The sequence below is a fragment of the Brienomyrus brachyistius genome, chromosome 8, assembly GCF_023856365.1.
Source record: "Brienomyrus brachyistius isolate T26 chromosome 8, BBRACH_0.4, whole genome shotgun sequence".
In the NCBI taxonomy this organism is placed as follows: domain Eukaryota; kingdom Metazoa; phylum Chordata; class Actinopteri; order Osteoglossiformes; family Mormyridae; genus Brienomyrus; species Brienomyrus brachyistius.
This window is the reverse complement of record NC_064540.1, coordinates 5,136,329-5,153,769: the sequence shown is the minus strand read 5'-3', so window position 1 is coordinate 5,153,769 and position 17,441 is coordinate 5,136,329. Positions and strand designations below refer to the sequence as shown.

At 41.4% G+C, this 17,441-nt stretch overlaps 1 protein-coding gene across 1 annotated transcript; it reads right to left on the bottom strand.

Annotated features, from left to right (window-relative positions):
* Positions 1-1,598: 1,598 nt before the first annotated feature.
* Positions 1,599-6,932, bottom strand: gdf5 (growth differentiation factor 5). Its single transcript, XM_049022667.1, has 2 exons — positions 5,821-6,932; positions 1,599-3,200 (listed from the first exon to the last, which is right to left on the bottom strand). The coding sequence occupies exons 1-2, from the start codon at positions 6,509-6,511 to the stop codon at positions 2,341-2,343; spliced, it is 1,551 nt and encodes a 516-aa protein (XP_048878624.1). The 5' UTR covers positions 6,512-6,932; the 3' UTR covers positions 1,599-2,340.
* Between the last annotated feature and the right edge of the window lie 10,509 nt (positions 6,933-17,441).

The following is a 17,441-nucleotide window of genomic DNA, read 5'->3' as shown; positions in this document are numbered from 1 at the left end:
ATTAGCAAAACAGAAAGACTTCTTCAAGAAATAAATAAAGAACAAATCTGGAGCTCCTGGCATCTTTCAACAACCCTAGTGGGCCAGTTACTTTGGCACAGGAACTTGTGAAAGCAATGGCTGAAATAACAGTGTAACTATTACCCCGCAGAAGCAAAAAATATCTAAGTAAGTGTCTGTGTGAGCAAATAGCTAGTCTGCTCATATTGGATACTGAAGAACTCAGGAATCCATTTAGCTTAAGTGGAATCAAGGAGCTGTGTTGTCAGGGTCATGAAGTACATTAAAAGTATAAATTCCGCATACGTGTTTCTTTGGATATGGGCGTCGTAGCTGTGCGCGCGTGTTGTGTTGCTTTTAGGTGAGGCCTAGGTGACATGAGGAAACCTGCAGAGGGTTTGCGATACAGCTGGGCACAGTGGTGTCACGCTCACTGCCAGACATCACATCTCGCATTTTTTTTAATGTTGGCTTGCCACAAGATAAAAATTCCTCCAACATCTGTCTAGGAAATTCAAGACTACATTTACACAATGTTAAACACTGGTCAGGGAAGCAAAGCCAGATCTGATAATGAAACCCAACAAGATTTCTAAACTACAGCTGTAACAAACTGTGACCAGATCATCGGGCACTGCTTTAGACGACCTTTGTTCAGTGTAACACTGGGTCCTTTTTTCAGCGCACACATAAGGACACGTTTTATATGGTGCCCCCAAAATATGATTTTGAAACTGATATAGAGTAATGGGGCAGCAATTAAGGGTTCTAGTAAATTAGGTTACTCTCGTAGACCCTTTGAATGAGATCTTGCACATGTTCCTTGTTATTTGTAGAAACACAAGACTTGACTTTAATACCATTTGATCCTGTACTACTTGATTCAGTTTGACACATAACAACAATCTAAGACCACTAACGCTGACAATGAAACAAAATCTTGTAAACAATTCATGCTTCTGCTTAAGCTCTGCGTATTTCAGCAAACAAAAAAAAAACTATCTACACAGCAGCACGCATAATATGATTTGAGTCCCTTTTTTAAACTGGTAATGTGTTTAGCCTAAACCATTCCTCAAGTCATCTAAAATGGAAAAATAAATGTTACTCAGATATTGACTAAAAAGTCTAAGAAGCATTTGCAAAAAGCATTAACTTCCATGCATGTGTAAGGTCAACCTGCCCACAAAAACGACCGATTCCACAAATACACAGAAAATAATGGTAGCTATAATTAAATGAATGTGATGAATGCTTCTAATCTGCTACAGGCTGAATGTGTTTCATGATGACAGTGTGAACATGCAATTTTACCACAACAGTGACTAATCTTATCAAAGACAAACTTGATATAATATGACTGGCATAACACAAATATTTTCTCACTATGCAAAAAAAACCACAATTTAATGAAAAATCACCACAATCAAGCAATTCAAATGTTTCAAATAATGCAAATAGTAGTACAGCGTTAGGTCTTACTGAGTACACAAACCATCTTATAACAACATTTTAAAGAGTCATATTAATGCTGGAAGTTAATTAATGCTTGTTCCATTAATTTCATTTGCAAAAGAATAACACCAAAAATTCAGTGATTTCAAATTTTGTTCTTTGTGATTTTTATTGAATGTATAAGGTACTGCATATTAATATCATATGACTTTAGGACATGGTTAGGGTCATATACAAAGGGATTACATAAGATTATGAACATCAGTAGTGTATTTTTTTCATTTTCTTTTCATAATAAGTCTTTTATTTAGTTTCTGTCAAGTGTGGATCATGGTTGGAAATTCATTCATATAGACTACTTAATATAATTTAATAGCACAAAGAAACTGCAGAAAATTAGAAGATTAAAAGACACAGAAGGGGGGCTCTCTTTAATGTAAATACAGGAAATACAAAATGATGTTTTAAAAATCTGAAGAACACAATCCATAGATGATATTCAGAAAGACATGCAACGGGTATCATTTTTCAAGTCATAACAAATAGTGATGATTTGCTAACGGCATCATTTTTAACCTCTGTGGATTTCCAAGATCAGAATGGACTTGGTCTCCAGATCACACCAGACAATCATATTTCTTTGGGAACCAAAGTGCCACTTCTCTGCTCAAGGTGTGTGTGGTACAATATGCTTTCAATGAATTGTCATTTGTTGGTGAAAAGGCAGAAAGGTTCATTAAATTACTCCGGCTAAATCTTATTTAACAGCCTAGTGAAGGGATCTGTCCAGTGCCCTAAACGATAAAACTTGCCAAGATCTCTAATCAGCTGATATGCATCTCACACTGGTCCGAATGAAACAACAAAGCAATGGTCCTTCGATTGCTACCTGCAGCCGCACGATTCCACCACCATGTCCTCATACTGTTTGTAGACCACGTTGTTGGACGAGTCAATGTACAGGATGCTGATTGGACTGAGTCGGGTGGGAACGCAGCAAGTTGGTGGAGTCGAGTCCGGATCCATGGAGTTCATGAGGGTTTGAATGATGGCGTGGTTGGTGGGTTCTAGGTGGGAGCGTATGGGAAAGTCACACACCCCATCGCAATGGAAGGCATCGTACTCCAGGGGCGCTATGATCCAGTCGTCCCAACCCATCTCCTTGAAGTTGACATGAAGCTGCTTTCTATTGCACCTTGGCTTGGGGTTTTTCGCTGGCTTCCTGATTCGAGGTGTTGGAGCTCTGCGCATGCGCCTCTGGGTGAAGAGATACTCATAAACGGTCTTGTTGTCATGGCCAGAGCGGGCTTTGATCTCATTGTAGAACAAGTCCCGCTTTTTCGTCCTACTGAACACTAGGAAAAAGGCCTTTTCTTTAGTCTGCCTGCCCATGCGGCTGAACCCCAGCGTCCTCGGGTCCACAGCGCGGCCCCGTTCTGTAGCTTCCAACTCAAAGCAAAGCTGGGCCATGTTCCTGAAGTTCTTGAATAGCTTCCAGATGTCAAACACCTCCCATTTTGGTGCATCGTTCTCCTCGATAAGGCGAGACTGCAGCAGGGTCGCTTTCTGCTTACCTGCGGCACAGCTGAAAAGTTTCAGGCTGAAGGAACCTGCGGAGCGGGCTTTGCGGGGATCCGCCGGCCGCTTCCGGAGAACCCGCAGCTCCGCTCCCAACAAGCCCTCCTTCTCCAGGGAACTGATGTTGAAGTGATACTTCTGTCTTCGCAGCTGAGGGAGGTGCTCATCTGAATAAGTACAGAGAGAAAAAACTTTAACCGATTCTAACATTTAATACACGCATTACTTCTTGCTGTCGCCATGTGATCCGAGCATTACTACTGTTCTATAAGGTTCCAAATAGCCACCAGGAACAGGAACATTCGCTATTCGCATTCGGTTGCACTCACTGTTCATAGTGCATGTGCTCATTGTTTAGTCAATCTACAGACTCACATGCACAACTCTGGATCATATCCTACCCTGATGTCCATTAATAGACAAGAGTGCCCGATGTACATGCACCGAAATAGCACTTCAGTCAAGTGTGAACCTGCAGATTTATGGATATATGTCATTATTTTGTGACAAAAATAATTATACAAAACTATACTGTGTCTGTTTTTAAACATCCACTTCAATTCCTTTATTTTTTAGTGTCATGCTTGACTCCGAACAAAAATAAGCGACGCTAAAATTTGGAGGCATAGTCTATATTATAAATAGACCTCTTTGGCTGTGGCTGTTTGGGTTCTTATAAGTCGACATTCTTTGAAATAGAGTGGCTTTGATGGGCATTTCTCTCTAGAAATAAGTCGATGCCTTTGTGATGTTTCCATTAGTTCACCAGAAAGCTAAGTTCTGTGATGCTAAACTCAAGGCTCAGCTTGCATGGGGTGGAAATTTCTCAGAACGTGGAACCATCAAGGCACATGGGCTTCTAACCACCTGATCTCCATACCCTTTATTAGTATATATTAGTATATATTATTATTATTATTACAGCATAGTGAGCAATATTCGATACACACTGTGAACTCAGAATATTAGTGGTCAATTCGTTTATAAAATTTGTTTTATGAAATGTTTGGAATCACTGAAAAAACATGAATGTTTAGAAAATGAATTAAAGAGAGTAAAAAAACAAGTTCAGATGTACACTCCAATTTTCTGGCTTATTGGTTACTTACTGACTTAGTTAAAAGCAGCAAAAGTATTACCAATATTAATGGTAGTGATAATTGTAACAATAACAGGCCTAGTTCTTTATCTTGTCATCTCAGTAAAGAGATTTTGTCAAAGATTGGCACACAATATTTTGAAATCCAGACATTCAGCAAAAATAATGATCTTATAAGGGATCAGTAACAACCCTTTGAACCGTGTACAGAAGAGGTCATAGCTAAAACGTGCAAAAGGCAAGTTGTATAAATAAAGCAAAAATTAAAAGTACTTTAACTAGTCGAAATGTAAACGTTTAACAGCGAGAAATATTAAACAAACATTGTTTAAACATTCTTTTAAATAGTTTTACTTGGTAAAGAAAACAATAGATTGAGGCCACCTACTTGTAGTCTCATAGACTGTTTATTTACATTGCAGAAGCCGTACGTCAGCGCCGAGAGCTCAGCGTAGTGACGCACTCAAGAGCAAAACGCTGGGGGCTTTCAGTAATGTTCTTAGTGCGCTAATAATCCGCTGAGCTTTGCGTATAATGGTGGAAGACTTGTGAGGACCTAGATTTCTGACCGCAGCTTTTCACGTCTAACTGCGGTACTTCACCTTGACTTAAAACGAGGAAGTGCTCCTTAATAGAACAGCAATGGGCACCCATTCTGCTAGTCACTGAGCAGCCAATGGTCACTGAAGAATAGTCCAAAACTATGAAATATTGATTTATTTTATGTGAAGTAGTAAACATTAAGGACTACGTGGGATGGGGCTGTTTAAACGAACGTTGTTTCAATTTATTGTGTTGGACCGACGCATATAGGCTCATCAGATAGATTATCACGTTGACATACTTTTAATCAATTAAATTCAATAATTTAAGTTTTACAATATGACACAATTTCTAGTATAATGAACCTAACATTCACGAAGAGCTTGCCATCTAGAAGTAACTATTATATATAAAGGAAAACCAACACTTATAAAGTCAGTAGTTCACCTATAGAAATAAAGAATATACAATTATAACTCAAGATACTAGAGAAAAAGAGCGGAGCGGGTGGAGAGTCAAACTACCTAATAGGTGCCACAGACTGAACGATCTCATTATTCCTTCTGTTTTAATGCTCATAACTAACTTCATAAATACAGTAATATAAAGACTAACATGTGGATTACCACAGAGAAAATGATACTCTATTAGTTCCAAGTAAACTGTTGGGAAACAGTTAGTTGGCTACCAACTAACGGAGAACAGATTTCTTAAGGTTTGTATTAATACGTCTTCAAACATTAGGCCTATATTTAATATTCTCCTTTGGCAAATGATAAGATATACCATAGGCTGATGGTTTGTAAACTATTTTACATCTATTCAGCTAACATTATTTTGCGCCTTGAATAACTGCGAAAGTATTGTATGATCTCTGACTTATATCCGTCATTATAGTGTTTATGATTAGCCCATGCAATGAACCAACAATATCGATAAACCAGATTTAAACAAACTTCAAATCCAAAAGTTATCACTGGAAATAAATAAATACCCTGTGATTTTACTTTTATTACTTAAAAATTAGGAATTTAAGCAGGCTACGCAAATGCAGCCCCAACTAGGCTTCCCACAGACACCCGTAAGTTGTCCGTAAAGCGTCACGCAGTGCCATTTACAGCCTAGGATTAACTGTATAAATTTACCTTGTCCTTTGTCTACGAAGCTGGTGATGGTATTAGCCATGCCAGCCTCGTGTAGTACGCTACTGTTCACCTCTCCGGTAGACAGTGACCAGTACAGCGACAGCATATAGTCATGCGGGGTCACCAGTGGGTGCTTTGGAGAGTCTCTGTCCGCGACTTTGGGGCTCTTCTGAGCAAGCGGACCGATGTGTTTCTGTGCAGCAGCTGTGAGTTGCCCGGGCCTTGCATGTACACTGGAGGCTTTAACAGCAGTCTTTATATTGTTCCTTCCTACCGGGCTCTTGCCCCCGTGCTCCGTTAACGCCCATGGTTCAGCTGCAGCGCTGGCTCTGCTAGCATCTCTGGGTACCCAGGAGAGCGCAGCTTCTTTCCTTCCCAGACCGTTAGCTAACCGCGCACGACTGGATGCTGCGCTGCCCTGCGCCGAAATCAGCGTGTCGCTTTTGATCAGCGGGGGTCCCGTCCGGATGCGGGTGATCCTCGCTCCATTCGTGGGTTTCCGGGCAGAATAATCCCCCACCATAAACTTATCAGCGCCCCCGGTCCTAAGCTGAGCCCTCTCGATGCCGCCGCCCGTGTAACCCTCCGGTAGGTGCGCCTTCCCGGTATGGCTCAAAGCCGCTGGGATGAAGTCCAGGTATAACAGAGTCCAACACCCCAATAAAAGAGGGAGACGGTTCAGTACTTTCATCCTCTGATCTTCATTTGGATCCCAGCGTGAAAGAAATATTCACAGACTCTTCCAGTGTGAATTACGTAAACATGCACGGGTTTGCACAAGAAAAACTTAGGTCTTGAGTTCAGTTTTCTTTTGTCAATTAAACTGTGTAAACTGTTTTCCCTCGCGTCGCTATTCAGTACCATAGTGATACAAATCGCTTGATTCTGCCTGCGCTTCCCAGTGCGGAGAGAGCAACCCGAGGAAACGGTTTGCATTGAAAAGAGAAACTTAACTTCCCTTATACTGCGGCAATTCTGCTCGATATCTTGTACGACACTTGTTTAAATCCCACTTTTTCCAAGAGGGAAGAATGGCGTAATGCTGCCGCTTAAGATTTTTTTCCTCTAAGTTTTGAACCTCGTCCAGTGAAAATATTTCACATACACAAACCTGCAGGTGCTCAGAAATCTTCACAAACCTGAATTCAAGAATTGAAAACGGAATTCAAAAAAAGTTTAATTGCTCTCTGACGTCATGCGGTCTAAACCAATTTAAGTGCAATATTTCTTTTAAAATCTTAGCTCTCTCCACAACTATGAGTCATGCTCTACATGAAAAATGCACCGGGATCCGCACTTTGCATTATGTCATTTAAAGCAACCATTTGCTAAAGCGCTTTAAGGTTCTTTAAACAAAAAGGTGAAAAGGACAGTCTAAAAGGACTTCCGGATGCTTTTAAACTGTAAAGCTAAACCCAAATGAAGCATATACGAAAACAATTTAATGGGAAGCTGTTATCATTTTATACCCGAGCTAAAATTAAGCTAAATGGGATTTATTTTGGTCGCTGGGAAAATGTAATGAATTAGATTAAATAAACTTTGTTGAAAAGTGGCTGGAGTACCGATAACGTTGGACATTTTATCGTTTTTTTTTTTTTAAATCAAAGTACTTAAGGATTCCTCGGTTTCTTTGATGCTGCCAGACTTTTATGGATTAAATTAGTTCCACGAAAATAAAATGAAAAGCCAGCAGACATTCTTCTACAACGGATAGTAGGCGATGTATATTATAATTACATTGCACCAAAACCATGGGTACGTGGCCACAATACAAAATTAATAAATATTGTACGGCTGTATATTGTTATATAATTTAAATATCGCATTTCTGTGTTATCTGTGTACTCTGACTGAAATGGACTTCCATCGCGTCCAGGAGCCAGCTTTGCACCTCGTTTGCAGAGGAGGAATGAAGGGGTCTCTCAGAGGTGGTCTACAGAAAACCGCCTTTTCAACACCCGTAGTGGACAAAAATGAATGAATTGAGAGTAAGGGAGGAAACTGAATCAAGGCAATGTATTGCAGATGTTTTTCCATCAACTGATTGGTAAACAGCTAATCCTTAGTCGTGTGAAGCGGCATCTTCCCCGGGGTTGCCAGATTGTTGGGGAATGATACCATATTCTGGGAAGTTCTCTTAAAAGCCACAGCACACTTATAAATCTTAGTGAAAGATAAGATTATTCAAATGGAATTGAAAAAATATATGCGAATGAGTCAACTGGCATTTTTAGGGAATCTACTGGTTTATTCTAAGTTATATAAGCGGTGTCCCCACAATACGCAAGAGCACAAAATTGCAAAAGAGCAGTGCCACGTGTTAATATTTTGCATCCACATTTTACTGTGCAATTTCTTTTCCTTCTTCAGCATCCTCAAGAATAACAATTTCCACATTTGGTTTCTCCAAATAGTGAGGTCTGGCAAATCCTCTCTCTTTTTATGCATTTAAACGGGAAACATTAATTTTTCAGGAGGTGAAAAGAGAAGTTATCCATAGTTTTTTAACAGAAACATCTGTGGAGTGCATTGAAAAGCTCTGATGAAGGGTTAGAACTCAGACTCTCGGACACAATGCTATCCATTGAGGGATGAAAATTTACGTTGTCAGGATGTTACGGCGAGCCGGGAGGAAATGTGCCTTGACCTGTGGTTTACCTCGCATCGTGTAGCTGTACAATACCAAGAACATCTCTTTTGTCGAAATGTACGTTTGTGCTTATTTTAAGTTTCACCAGTGAACAGAAACAGGAACCTTCGGTGGCAAACTGCATACGAGGAGAAGGCCTGAGGTTTATTTATCGCTGAAATAAGTAAGACGAAGGGCCAAAGAACATACCGAAAAGCCAGGCCCAGCTTGGCAGCCCAGCTTATTGAAGCATTATTAATTGTGTAGAGCCACGCAGCTAAAATGTCATTAATCGAAGTAGTTCCAAAGACAAAAGGGAAACATAAAATGCCCATGATGCATTGCGGCTGATGACAAATAACACAGTACATGCTTCTCAGTGCTAACTACCTGTATTAGCTTAACCTGCTTTTAATATAAATAAGGCAATCAGATTAAACCTTGAATGCCGAGAAGCCCAAAATAACACGTCCGGATGATGCTCTTTTAATGTTTGTCATGATAACATTAAGGGTTAACGAGACTACCTGCAGTGAGCACAATCGTTACCTCACCCCAAAGGCCGAGCAGCTGCTAATCCAGCGTATATCACAGCTGGATGAAGTAAACAGAATTACAAGCGTGTAGTCCGAAAAATATTTCAGGAGTCACTTCCCCTAAAGGGTGTAGCGTTCTCCCAATTTCCCCTGGATGCCGCTGAACATCTGGGTGCTGTGATACCTACGGGGAAGCATCCTGGAATGGCTGTTGTTCTCCTGAATCTTTGATGCGTGTAGGGAAAAGACTCCGGGTTATTTGCTTATTTCATCGCTTTACCCGGACTGTGCTGGAATGATGTTCCATCCAAGGCATAACCTTCCTTACATCCTGTGCTGCTCAGGATGGACTCCAGACCTCCATGACCCTGACTGCATAAGTGCTTACTGTAATTGCGTCGATTTTCCCTGAACTTTACTTAGAAGCTGTTAGCATATATAATTGTAATGAACTTGGAGTTGGCTATAGTGTGTGAGTGTGTGTATGCTGTGTGATGGACTGGTATCTCACACAGGCTATCCAGGGCCACCTGCCTGTGCTTCCTGGGATAGGCACAATTTCAGACACCCAGTATGTGGTGGTGATGTCTGACACCCCTAGAAGCATCCTGCTTTCTGCCCGGTGTCGCATGAGATGATTCTCCAGGCACAACGTGATCCCTCAACAGAATAAGTGGCTGGAAAATGGACGGATGAATAGGACACCTCATCTGCTGATTTTAGACATTTTCGATCATTTTTGAAATCAGCGGTTGCCTAGTCCATAAAAACCACAGTATTACAGCCCCAGCGCACATGCGCCAAATTAAAATGATGCCGCTGGCCGGTATTCCTAACTTTTATTTGCTTTAGGCAGCCTGGAGCACTTTCTGCTTTCATGCGGTGTAATAAGCGAGAGGGAGATGGAGCAACGGCAGGGAATGATTCCGAAATGACGTCATTAACAATCGTCTGTGAGACACGCACCTGCAGCCTCTCCAGCCACCAACGTCTCTTCTCCTCCTCTTCCGAAGTGGGCTGTTTATGAAAACACGGCCGTGCCAGATGTAGCTAAACCAACCAGCCGGAGATAGTGGCGCCGTATGAGGGGGTCGACAAAGGTTTATCGGGCCTCGACCGTACAATATGTCTCTCTCAAACAAGAACTATGACACATTATTTCACGACACTGCCAATTATGAAAATAGACATAATTTGGCAGGACATCTTTATAAGGCTCCAACGAATCTCTGCTCCAAAATAAGACTTTTCTCCAAGTAGAGAGACGGAAGTATGCGGACACATGAAGGTTTTTCTCAGGCCCGGGAGAGGTGCATACTGTGGAATGCGAGGTCACATTCTGCGGTATAGAATAATTAGGAAAGTGGAAGGTGAGAGCTTGTTTCCTGGGAGACACCGGGGGCCTGACACACGTTAAATAAACCCAGCTTGTTCTCTTTCATCAGCGTGCCAAAAGGAAGACATAGAGGTCAGATAAAACGTGTATCTGCATATAATGGCCAAGGTCGATACCTTTTGTTCCAGCATACGATTTGTACCAGCACCATTGTTTGAGCTGTTATAAGAAACATCATACCATAGAGGACTGTTATTTATCAGCTAAATGGTATAGGTTGCCAGCTAGCAACCAAATTAGGCCCAAAAAAAAAATAACACCCAAAAAAATTCTGTGACAACTCAGGAGAAAAGACCCACAATCCACTTCACCACCTGTTATTGGCTAGTCCCCCATCCTGAGTTGTTCCCTGCCTCGTACCCATTGCTTCTGGGATAGGCTCCGGACCCCCCGCAACCCAGTAGGATAAGCGGTTTGGAAAATGGATGGATGCTCTAAACACAGCAAAATACACAAGGGTGTAGATTTGGTTTCTACACTGGTACGGAGCAAACTAGCCCAAAACCCCCCTACTTCCCCAAACACACACCTGCCGCTCCCACCTTATTGGCACATCCGTGCCAACCATCCAAACCCACTCAAATCTACACCCTTTAAAGACACACAAATGAGAATAAACAATTGTGCAAGCAAATGTCCTTTGAAAACTGTATATATATCTAAAAACGTATGCTTCCGTGGAAAAATAGACTCAGGTTTAAAATGTGAAAACTTTGCTTTTTTTCTAAGGTGATCCTAATGAGAGCTGGTCATATGGATTTTAAAGCCAAATGTCTCCCCAGCAAAGATAACGGGTCCTATATTGCCCTCAAAGAAAGGGGCGTCTATTTCCCCTAGCGCTGCTTTTCCACCTGAAGTCCAGGTGTTTGCTTTACGTGCCTGTGGCTTTGGGGGCTCAGACTACATTCGACTCCAATCTGCGATGGAAATATTTTCTTTTTCTCCGGCGGCTGATGCTTGCCAGTGGTGCCGAGCCCCCCCCTAGTGTTTCCATACTCTTTTTATTAGCTTTCTCCTGCTTAATGCTTTGGGCTCTTTGTTCTGCGCTAAATCAAATTCTTAATATACGAAAGACATGATGCACTCAATTTCCCCTAAAAATGAACGCAAACGGTATGTTCCGATTGAGCTAATTTACGGATATTAAAAAGGGCTGCTAATTGAAATGATGCAAAACGCTAATTGAAACAATATCTTTCGACTTCCAAAGCTACGATGCGTTTTCATTAAATTTGGCATTTTGTGTTGCACAAGGTAAGATACGCGCTTGCGGAATATGGCAGAAAGAGACTTTGTGCTTAGAATCGCGGTAAGGCGATTGCAGAGCAACTGAGCTGAAACACAGGATGTCAGGAGGCTCAGTCGCCATAAAAATCGCCAAGACTCTGAGTCAGCAACATCCCGCCTTTAGTTTCCCGCTGGTCTCGTTTAACCTTGACAGTTAAACTTTGAATTATCTTATTATAAGTGCAGTATTTCTTTCTGGAATAAAATGTGCTCTGTGTGGACTGAATGCTGTGCAATTTATCAACGTGTCTCGGGGAAATTCTGCCGTGCACCTGTAAATCTTTAGTGGGTACAGATCATAATTTTAAAACCAGCCCTTAAAGTACACAGACATTTTAGTTAATGAAAATACTACGATGCAGTCAGTAATTTCAGACGTTTCATTTTGATGAACTGCTTTTCAGATAGGCCTGCTGAATGAAAACGTGGGTTTGTATTACATGCATGGCTCCGGATTTCTGCAATTTCGTCTCTTTTTTATCCATGTGAAATTGCCACGATAAATCAGAATGCACAAGGAAAGCAGGAATCGAGATACTTCCTAAAATTGTTCTAAAAAGATACACACCGCCAGACCATTGGCGTTAGTGGTAGATTGCAGCCAGCGTATGGGCTTATAAGCGATAACCTCGACCTACCTATCCCAAACATCTCCAGAGCGTGCAGGTAAGCAGGTCCGAAGACACCCCGAAACTGCTGGAAGTAAAATCGAGCTCCACAGCTGTGGTCTGAGGATGTATGATGACCCAAAAGCCATCTTGTTACTAATACTGCGTGTTTTAAATGCATTCTTATTACGTCAAGGAGTGCTGCGAGCGCGAGTGAGTTAGGGAATGGAAAACGCTTTAACCTTTAGTCACGGAGAACTGGAAGTCTTGAGATGAGGGCATGGCTTGTTTAATTTGTGACTCAACTGAACCAGAGTTCAGCCTGTCCCTGTTACCTTAATCTATGCCCAGAATATAATGTACTCTGGTGTATTATATATTATACGGTATATTCTTAATGCCTTAAAGAGAAATGTTCATTTTCCTTTACTATTTATTCTGAAATGTGTTTAGCACAAATATGTTTATCAGGGTTTAACGGTTTATGTCATCCATGGACATGCATTTCAGATTCGTTCCTGTTAGCCATTGACCTCAGATTAATTCTTCCAGGTGTGAGTAAAGTGCGAAGAGGCTAACGTGCAATCTTGTACAGTCACAGGTCAAATGAGCACTTCAGTAAACCACATTTCCTATCATAAACTTGTGGCGGTTCAGTGGGTATCACTGGTCTTTCACGCATCCAGGGTTTGAGGCTCAAGCATCTGTGGAGTTTGCCTGCTCTCCCTAAACTGCAATAAAAAAAAGTTAGACTATGATTGACTGGTGTCTTTTTCAAGGTGCCCGCTGGCTTGTGCTCTGTGTTACCTGGGTTTGGCCCCAGGATCATGTGACCTTTTCCTGGAAAAGCCATTGGAAGATGGATTGATGAACAAAAGAGGTCACAGAGAGTTTTTTTTTGGCTGGTTTGGTTGTTTCAATTAGACAGCTGGAAGAATCAAATGCTAACTTGAATCTGAAAGCACTCCCTTAACTATACTACCAGGAATTTTGCTTCAAACCTCTAGCACTCTTGGCTCACTTCATGGCATTTAGCACCCTACGTGTAAAGAAGCATTTCCTTTGTTTTGATCTAGAGTAACCCTCCATACAGCTAGCTTTGATCCCCAACCCAGTCGCTCCCCGTTCTCGAGTCCTTACAAACGGTAGCCCTCTGGCTTGACCTTACCTGTTCCCCCGGGATCCCGTCCTCCTCGTCCTCGTCATCGCTCCCTCCCTGCTGCACACAGCCCTTATGTTACACGCCATACAGGGCCTGCTGGTTTATTTTTGTGAGGATACACTTACTGGCATTACCTGCCAGACACAATATTATGCTGGAAATATACAAGGTATTAACTGTTAGATTTAAGAGAATAAAATAAACTGGCGCGCAGGGGACTGGTGTGTATGAACAGTGTGCCGATTGTGCACGCTGTCATTAATGAAGCACATGAATGGATCTCAATCACTAATAATTACTTCCACACCCTTTAATTCAAGGCCGTTTACTTACCTTCATCTATCTTTGCGTTTTTTGTTTCATAAGAACATTCGAAACCATGTTTTTTGCCTAAGATCTCAATGCCCGGGCTTAGGTGTCAAATGGCGACTGGAAAGTTGCTGATGTGTAACTGGAGAAGAGCTTCTGCCACCACCCATCCACCAGTCCGCACAGCTTTAGTAGTTTTCTTACCAGATGCGTGACATGGGCCTTGCTGTGATAAGGACATGTAAAGTCTCATGTGACAGTTTTAACGGGCCCCTTGGATGTGCACAGTTAAGATCTCTCACCACCTCCATCCTTAATCCTATACATACATACTTAGATACTGCATATGCCAGTGTGGAGCCTGAAGACCCAGGAAGAAGACAGGACATGCTGAGAAATGCCATCTGTGCCTGAAATGGAAATGTTCCCTATTTAAATCCAGGGTTCGGCAGCGTGATTTCACTGTTGGGCCCTTGAGCAAGGCCCTAACCCCCACCCCAGTTGCTCCTTGGACTGTCTGGCCCTGTTTCCCAATTGTCCGTCACTTAGGATAAAGGCATCTGTTAAATAAATGTAAACAAATAAATAAATCTGTATGGTCGCTAGGAGTTTCTGCCATCTGTTTCCTTTCTACAGTCCAAAAACATGCAGTTTAGGTGAATTATTCCTTCTATATTTTCCTGTTGTATCTGTGTATGGGCTACAATCCCATCCAGGATATCCTCTGCTTCATGCCCCGTTCTTCCTGGGATTGGTTCCAGGCTTTCGGCAATCCTACATTGGACAGGCAGTTATGGAAATGAACTGGGAAAAAAATACATCAGCAGTTCTTTCCTATGAAAAGTTTGTTGCAGGAGCTTGTTGAGATTTTTATTATCAGGACAAATGTTCAGACTGTCAAGTATTTTTTGTTGTTGTTATTTCCTGGTATGTGAGCAACTGAGATTCCATCCATCTGTATCTGTCATCTAACAGCTTATCATGGTCTCGGTAAAAGGGAGGGGGGGCGGAGTCTTGGCGTTAATTGTAATTACAGACTGGAAATACAATTATATCCCAAGACCTCTGAGGCTGCCGTCCAAACGCAGAATGATGTTCTTGCACCCCTCCCAGCCCATCCTGTTTATCCAATACGATCAGCCATCTCAGTCACTCTGCGTCACCCATATATACTTTATTTAAATATACAAAATACATATTCTCTTATTTATTAAGCAATTAGCCAATCAAGATCATGGTGACGCAAACTCAGGAAGCACCTGGAGGCAGGGCACACCTCGTATGGGAAAAAACAGTGCAATAGTTAGAGAGCTATGTACTGCTTTATCGGTACAAGTTTTTAAATTTTTCTGGTTAACGAGATTTTTTTTTACTTAACCGTGTTTCTTTCGTAATGTAAATAAATGCACAACGTTTAAGAAGTCTCACATCAATTACTTAATGCTATACGGACGAACTAAAGTTATGAGGCTTTCACGCAGTTAAATAAAACATTGATTTGAGTAAATACAGATACATACACATAACACTGATTGGAGCAACAAAAAAAGCAGAATGACCACAAGGTCAGCTCAGGGCGCACTAACCCGCCAGTGCTTATTATGCAAGTACATGCTTAGCACTGCGGGTGTAAAAATGATGTCACTATTTCCCATCTCGCTAATAAGTCCGCCTTACTGCGGCCATGCCCAATTTGCGTCGTAAAATTAAACCACAATTATACAGCCTATATTACACATGATGCTGACAAATCCTCACCCATCACTCTAATTAAAAACATACGTAAAGATTACTATCTCTAATCAACTATGAAGCTGCTTACTCAAGAACTGGTCCGTAAGTTTGTCAGTCCGCATCTTACGAGGTTTTTGGTAGTGCGGTTAGCTTTAAAACTAACCAAAATGCACCTTCAAAGTACATAAGCGTGGACTGAGTGCAGTGACTGTCACCGCCCTGTCTATTCACACACCCACTGGCCAGCATCCTAAGGCGGTTGTTGTCTAGCCCTGCATGGATGGTGGTGGAGCTGACCTCGTACCGCGTTCATGGTTCAATGTTTTTTTTTGTAATTTTTCCCTAAACAATATAATATAGCAACTACTGTACTGTTTTACATATGATTCACATTGTACAGGTACAGTTCTGTACTCTAGGTATAATTTAAAGTATACGACAGGTTGGGAATAGATATATATACAAAGTGAATAGGCAATTTTATATACGTCTCGAACGTATGCGGTTTCGGAGTTGCGGGACCCTGCGGGAGCACTGCGTACACACTCACACTCACTGCTGCCCCGGGTATTCAGGTGTATTATGCCACCTTCTGGTAAAAATCATGAAGTATTTTAGATTCATAAGCGCTTTAGGGTCACCACCAACATTTCGATTGCAAAACTATCACGATAGCGTAACATAAATGGTTCGGGGAAGATGGTATAACGTAAAGTTAGTAAATATTGTGTATTGCATACTAACCTGTCATGTTTTGTTTAATAATTCAATACAACAACCGTGTAGAAAAGTGCCAAATACACCCTCTTATAATATTTGTAAGAGAAATTAAGGGGCAGCCAGTTGAAATGTTTAAAGATCTTAAATCAGAGTTAGTGAAAGACGGATTAAAGACTCTTTTTGGCTCCGGTTACAGTTGCTGATTTTTCCACTCTGTCAAAGGCAGCGTAACCTGAACTGCCGCGACAGAACAGGTGTGAAATGAACGCGCGTTATCCGGAGGCTGCGCGTCACAAGTGATTCATAAAACACTTATTAACATTCACTTGCCAGTAACAGCAATGGCTGGATAAATCCAAACAGCAAGGGTACCTGATGTAGAAGCCAAGTCAGAGTGTAGCCAGTAGTTAGAGCAAACACAGGCATGATTTTCCAATATGGTTATCCCTGCTGTCCTCCTTAACATATACGTTTGTCGGGGAGGGGCGAGGGGTATTATGATTCTTTCCAAAGTGAAACTCAATGGAGGGATATATATTATTCGATCGGTTACACTCGATTACTGAAGACTAAACAAAACAGTGCTAAACAATACAAGACCGTGCTAAACTAAACAGCACGCAGTGGCCGATAAAATGCAGGTCCCGTGGATATGACTGTCATGGGAAATGTTGATGCTGGAAACGGAACAGCCAGAAGAAACTGCTCTTGAATGTCGTAGTCAGTGTTCCGATGCTGCAAAACGTCTTACCAGACTGCAGCGGGCCGGGGTACTTACGGTCCTCTGAGTTATAAATAATAATAATTCCGAAGCACTACGTCTTCTTGTAATATGCTCAGCAATTACAACAAATAACATCAAATAAATAAATGTGAATAAAAAATATCATTTGTAAAGCGGTCCTACGGCGTTTTTTTTTTTTTTTTTTAAACTAACCGTCAAATGTTAGAAAAAGAAAGAAGAAATCACATTTCCTTGGGATTGGCTAAAATTATTATATCTATTACTCTCAAAACTTTCAAATGTTCTATTCAGTTATTACCCAAATATCTTCCTCCAATACATTGCACAAAGGCGCCATCAATGGGAAAGGATAAGAACTGCAGAAATCTGGAAATATGATTATCTGAGCATTTCTCGCGTATGTTAGGATGTGTCGAGTCAACATCTGCTCCTCGTTCAGGGATTACACGGGACGGAAAACATTACCTTACAAAGTAGTAGCAGAGAAATGCA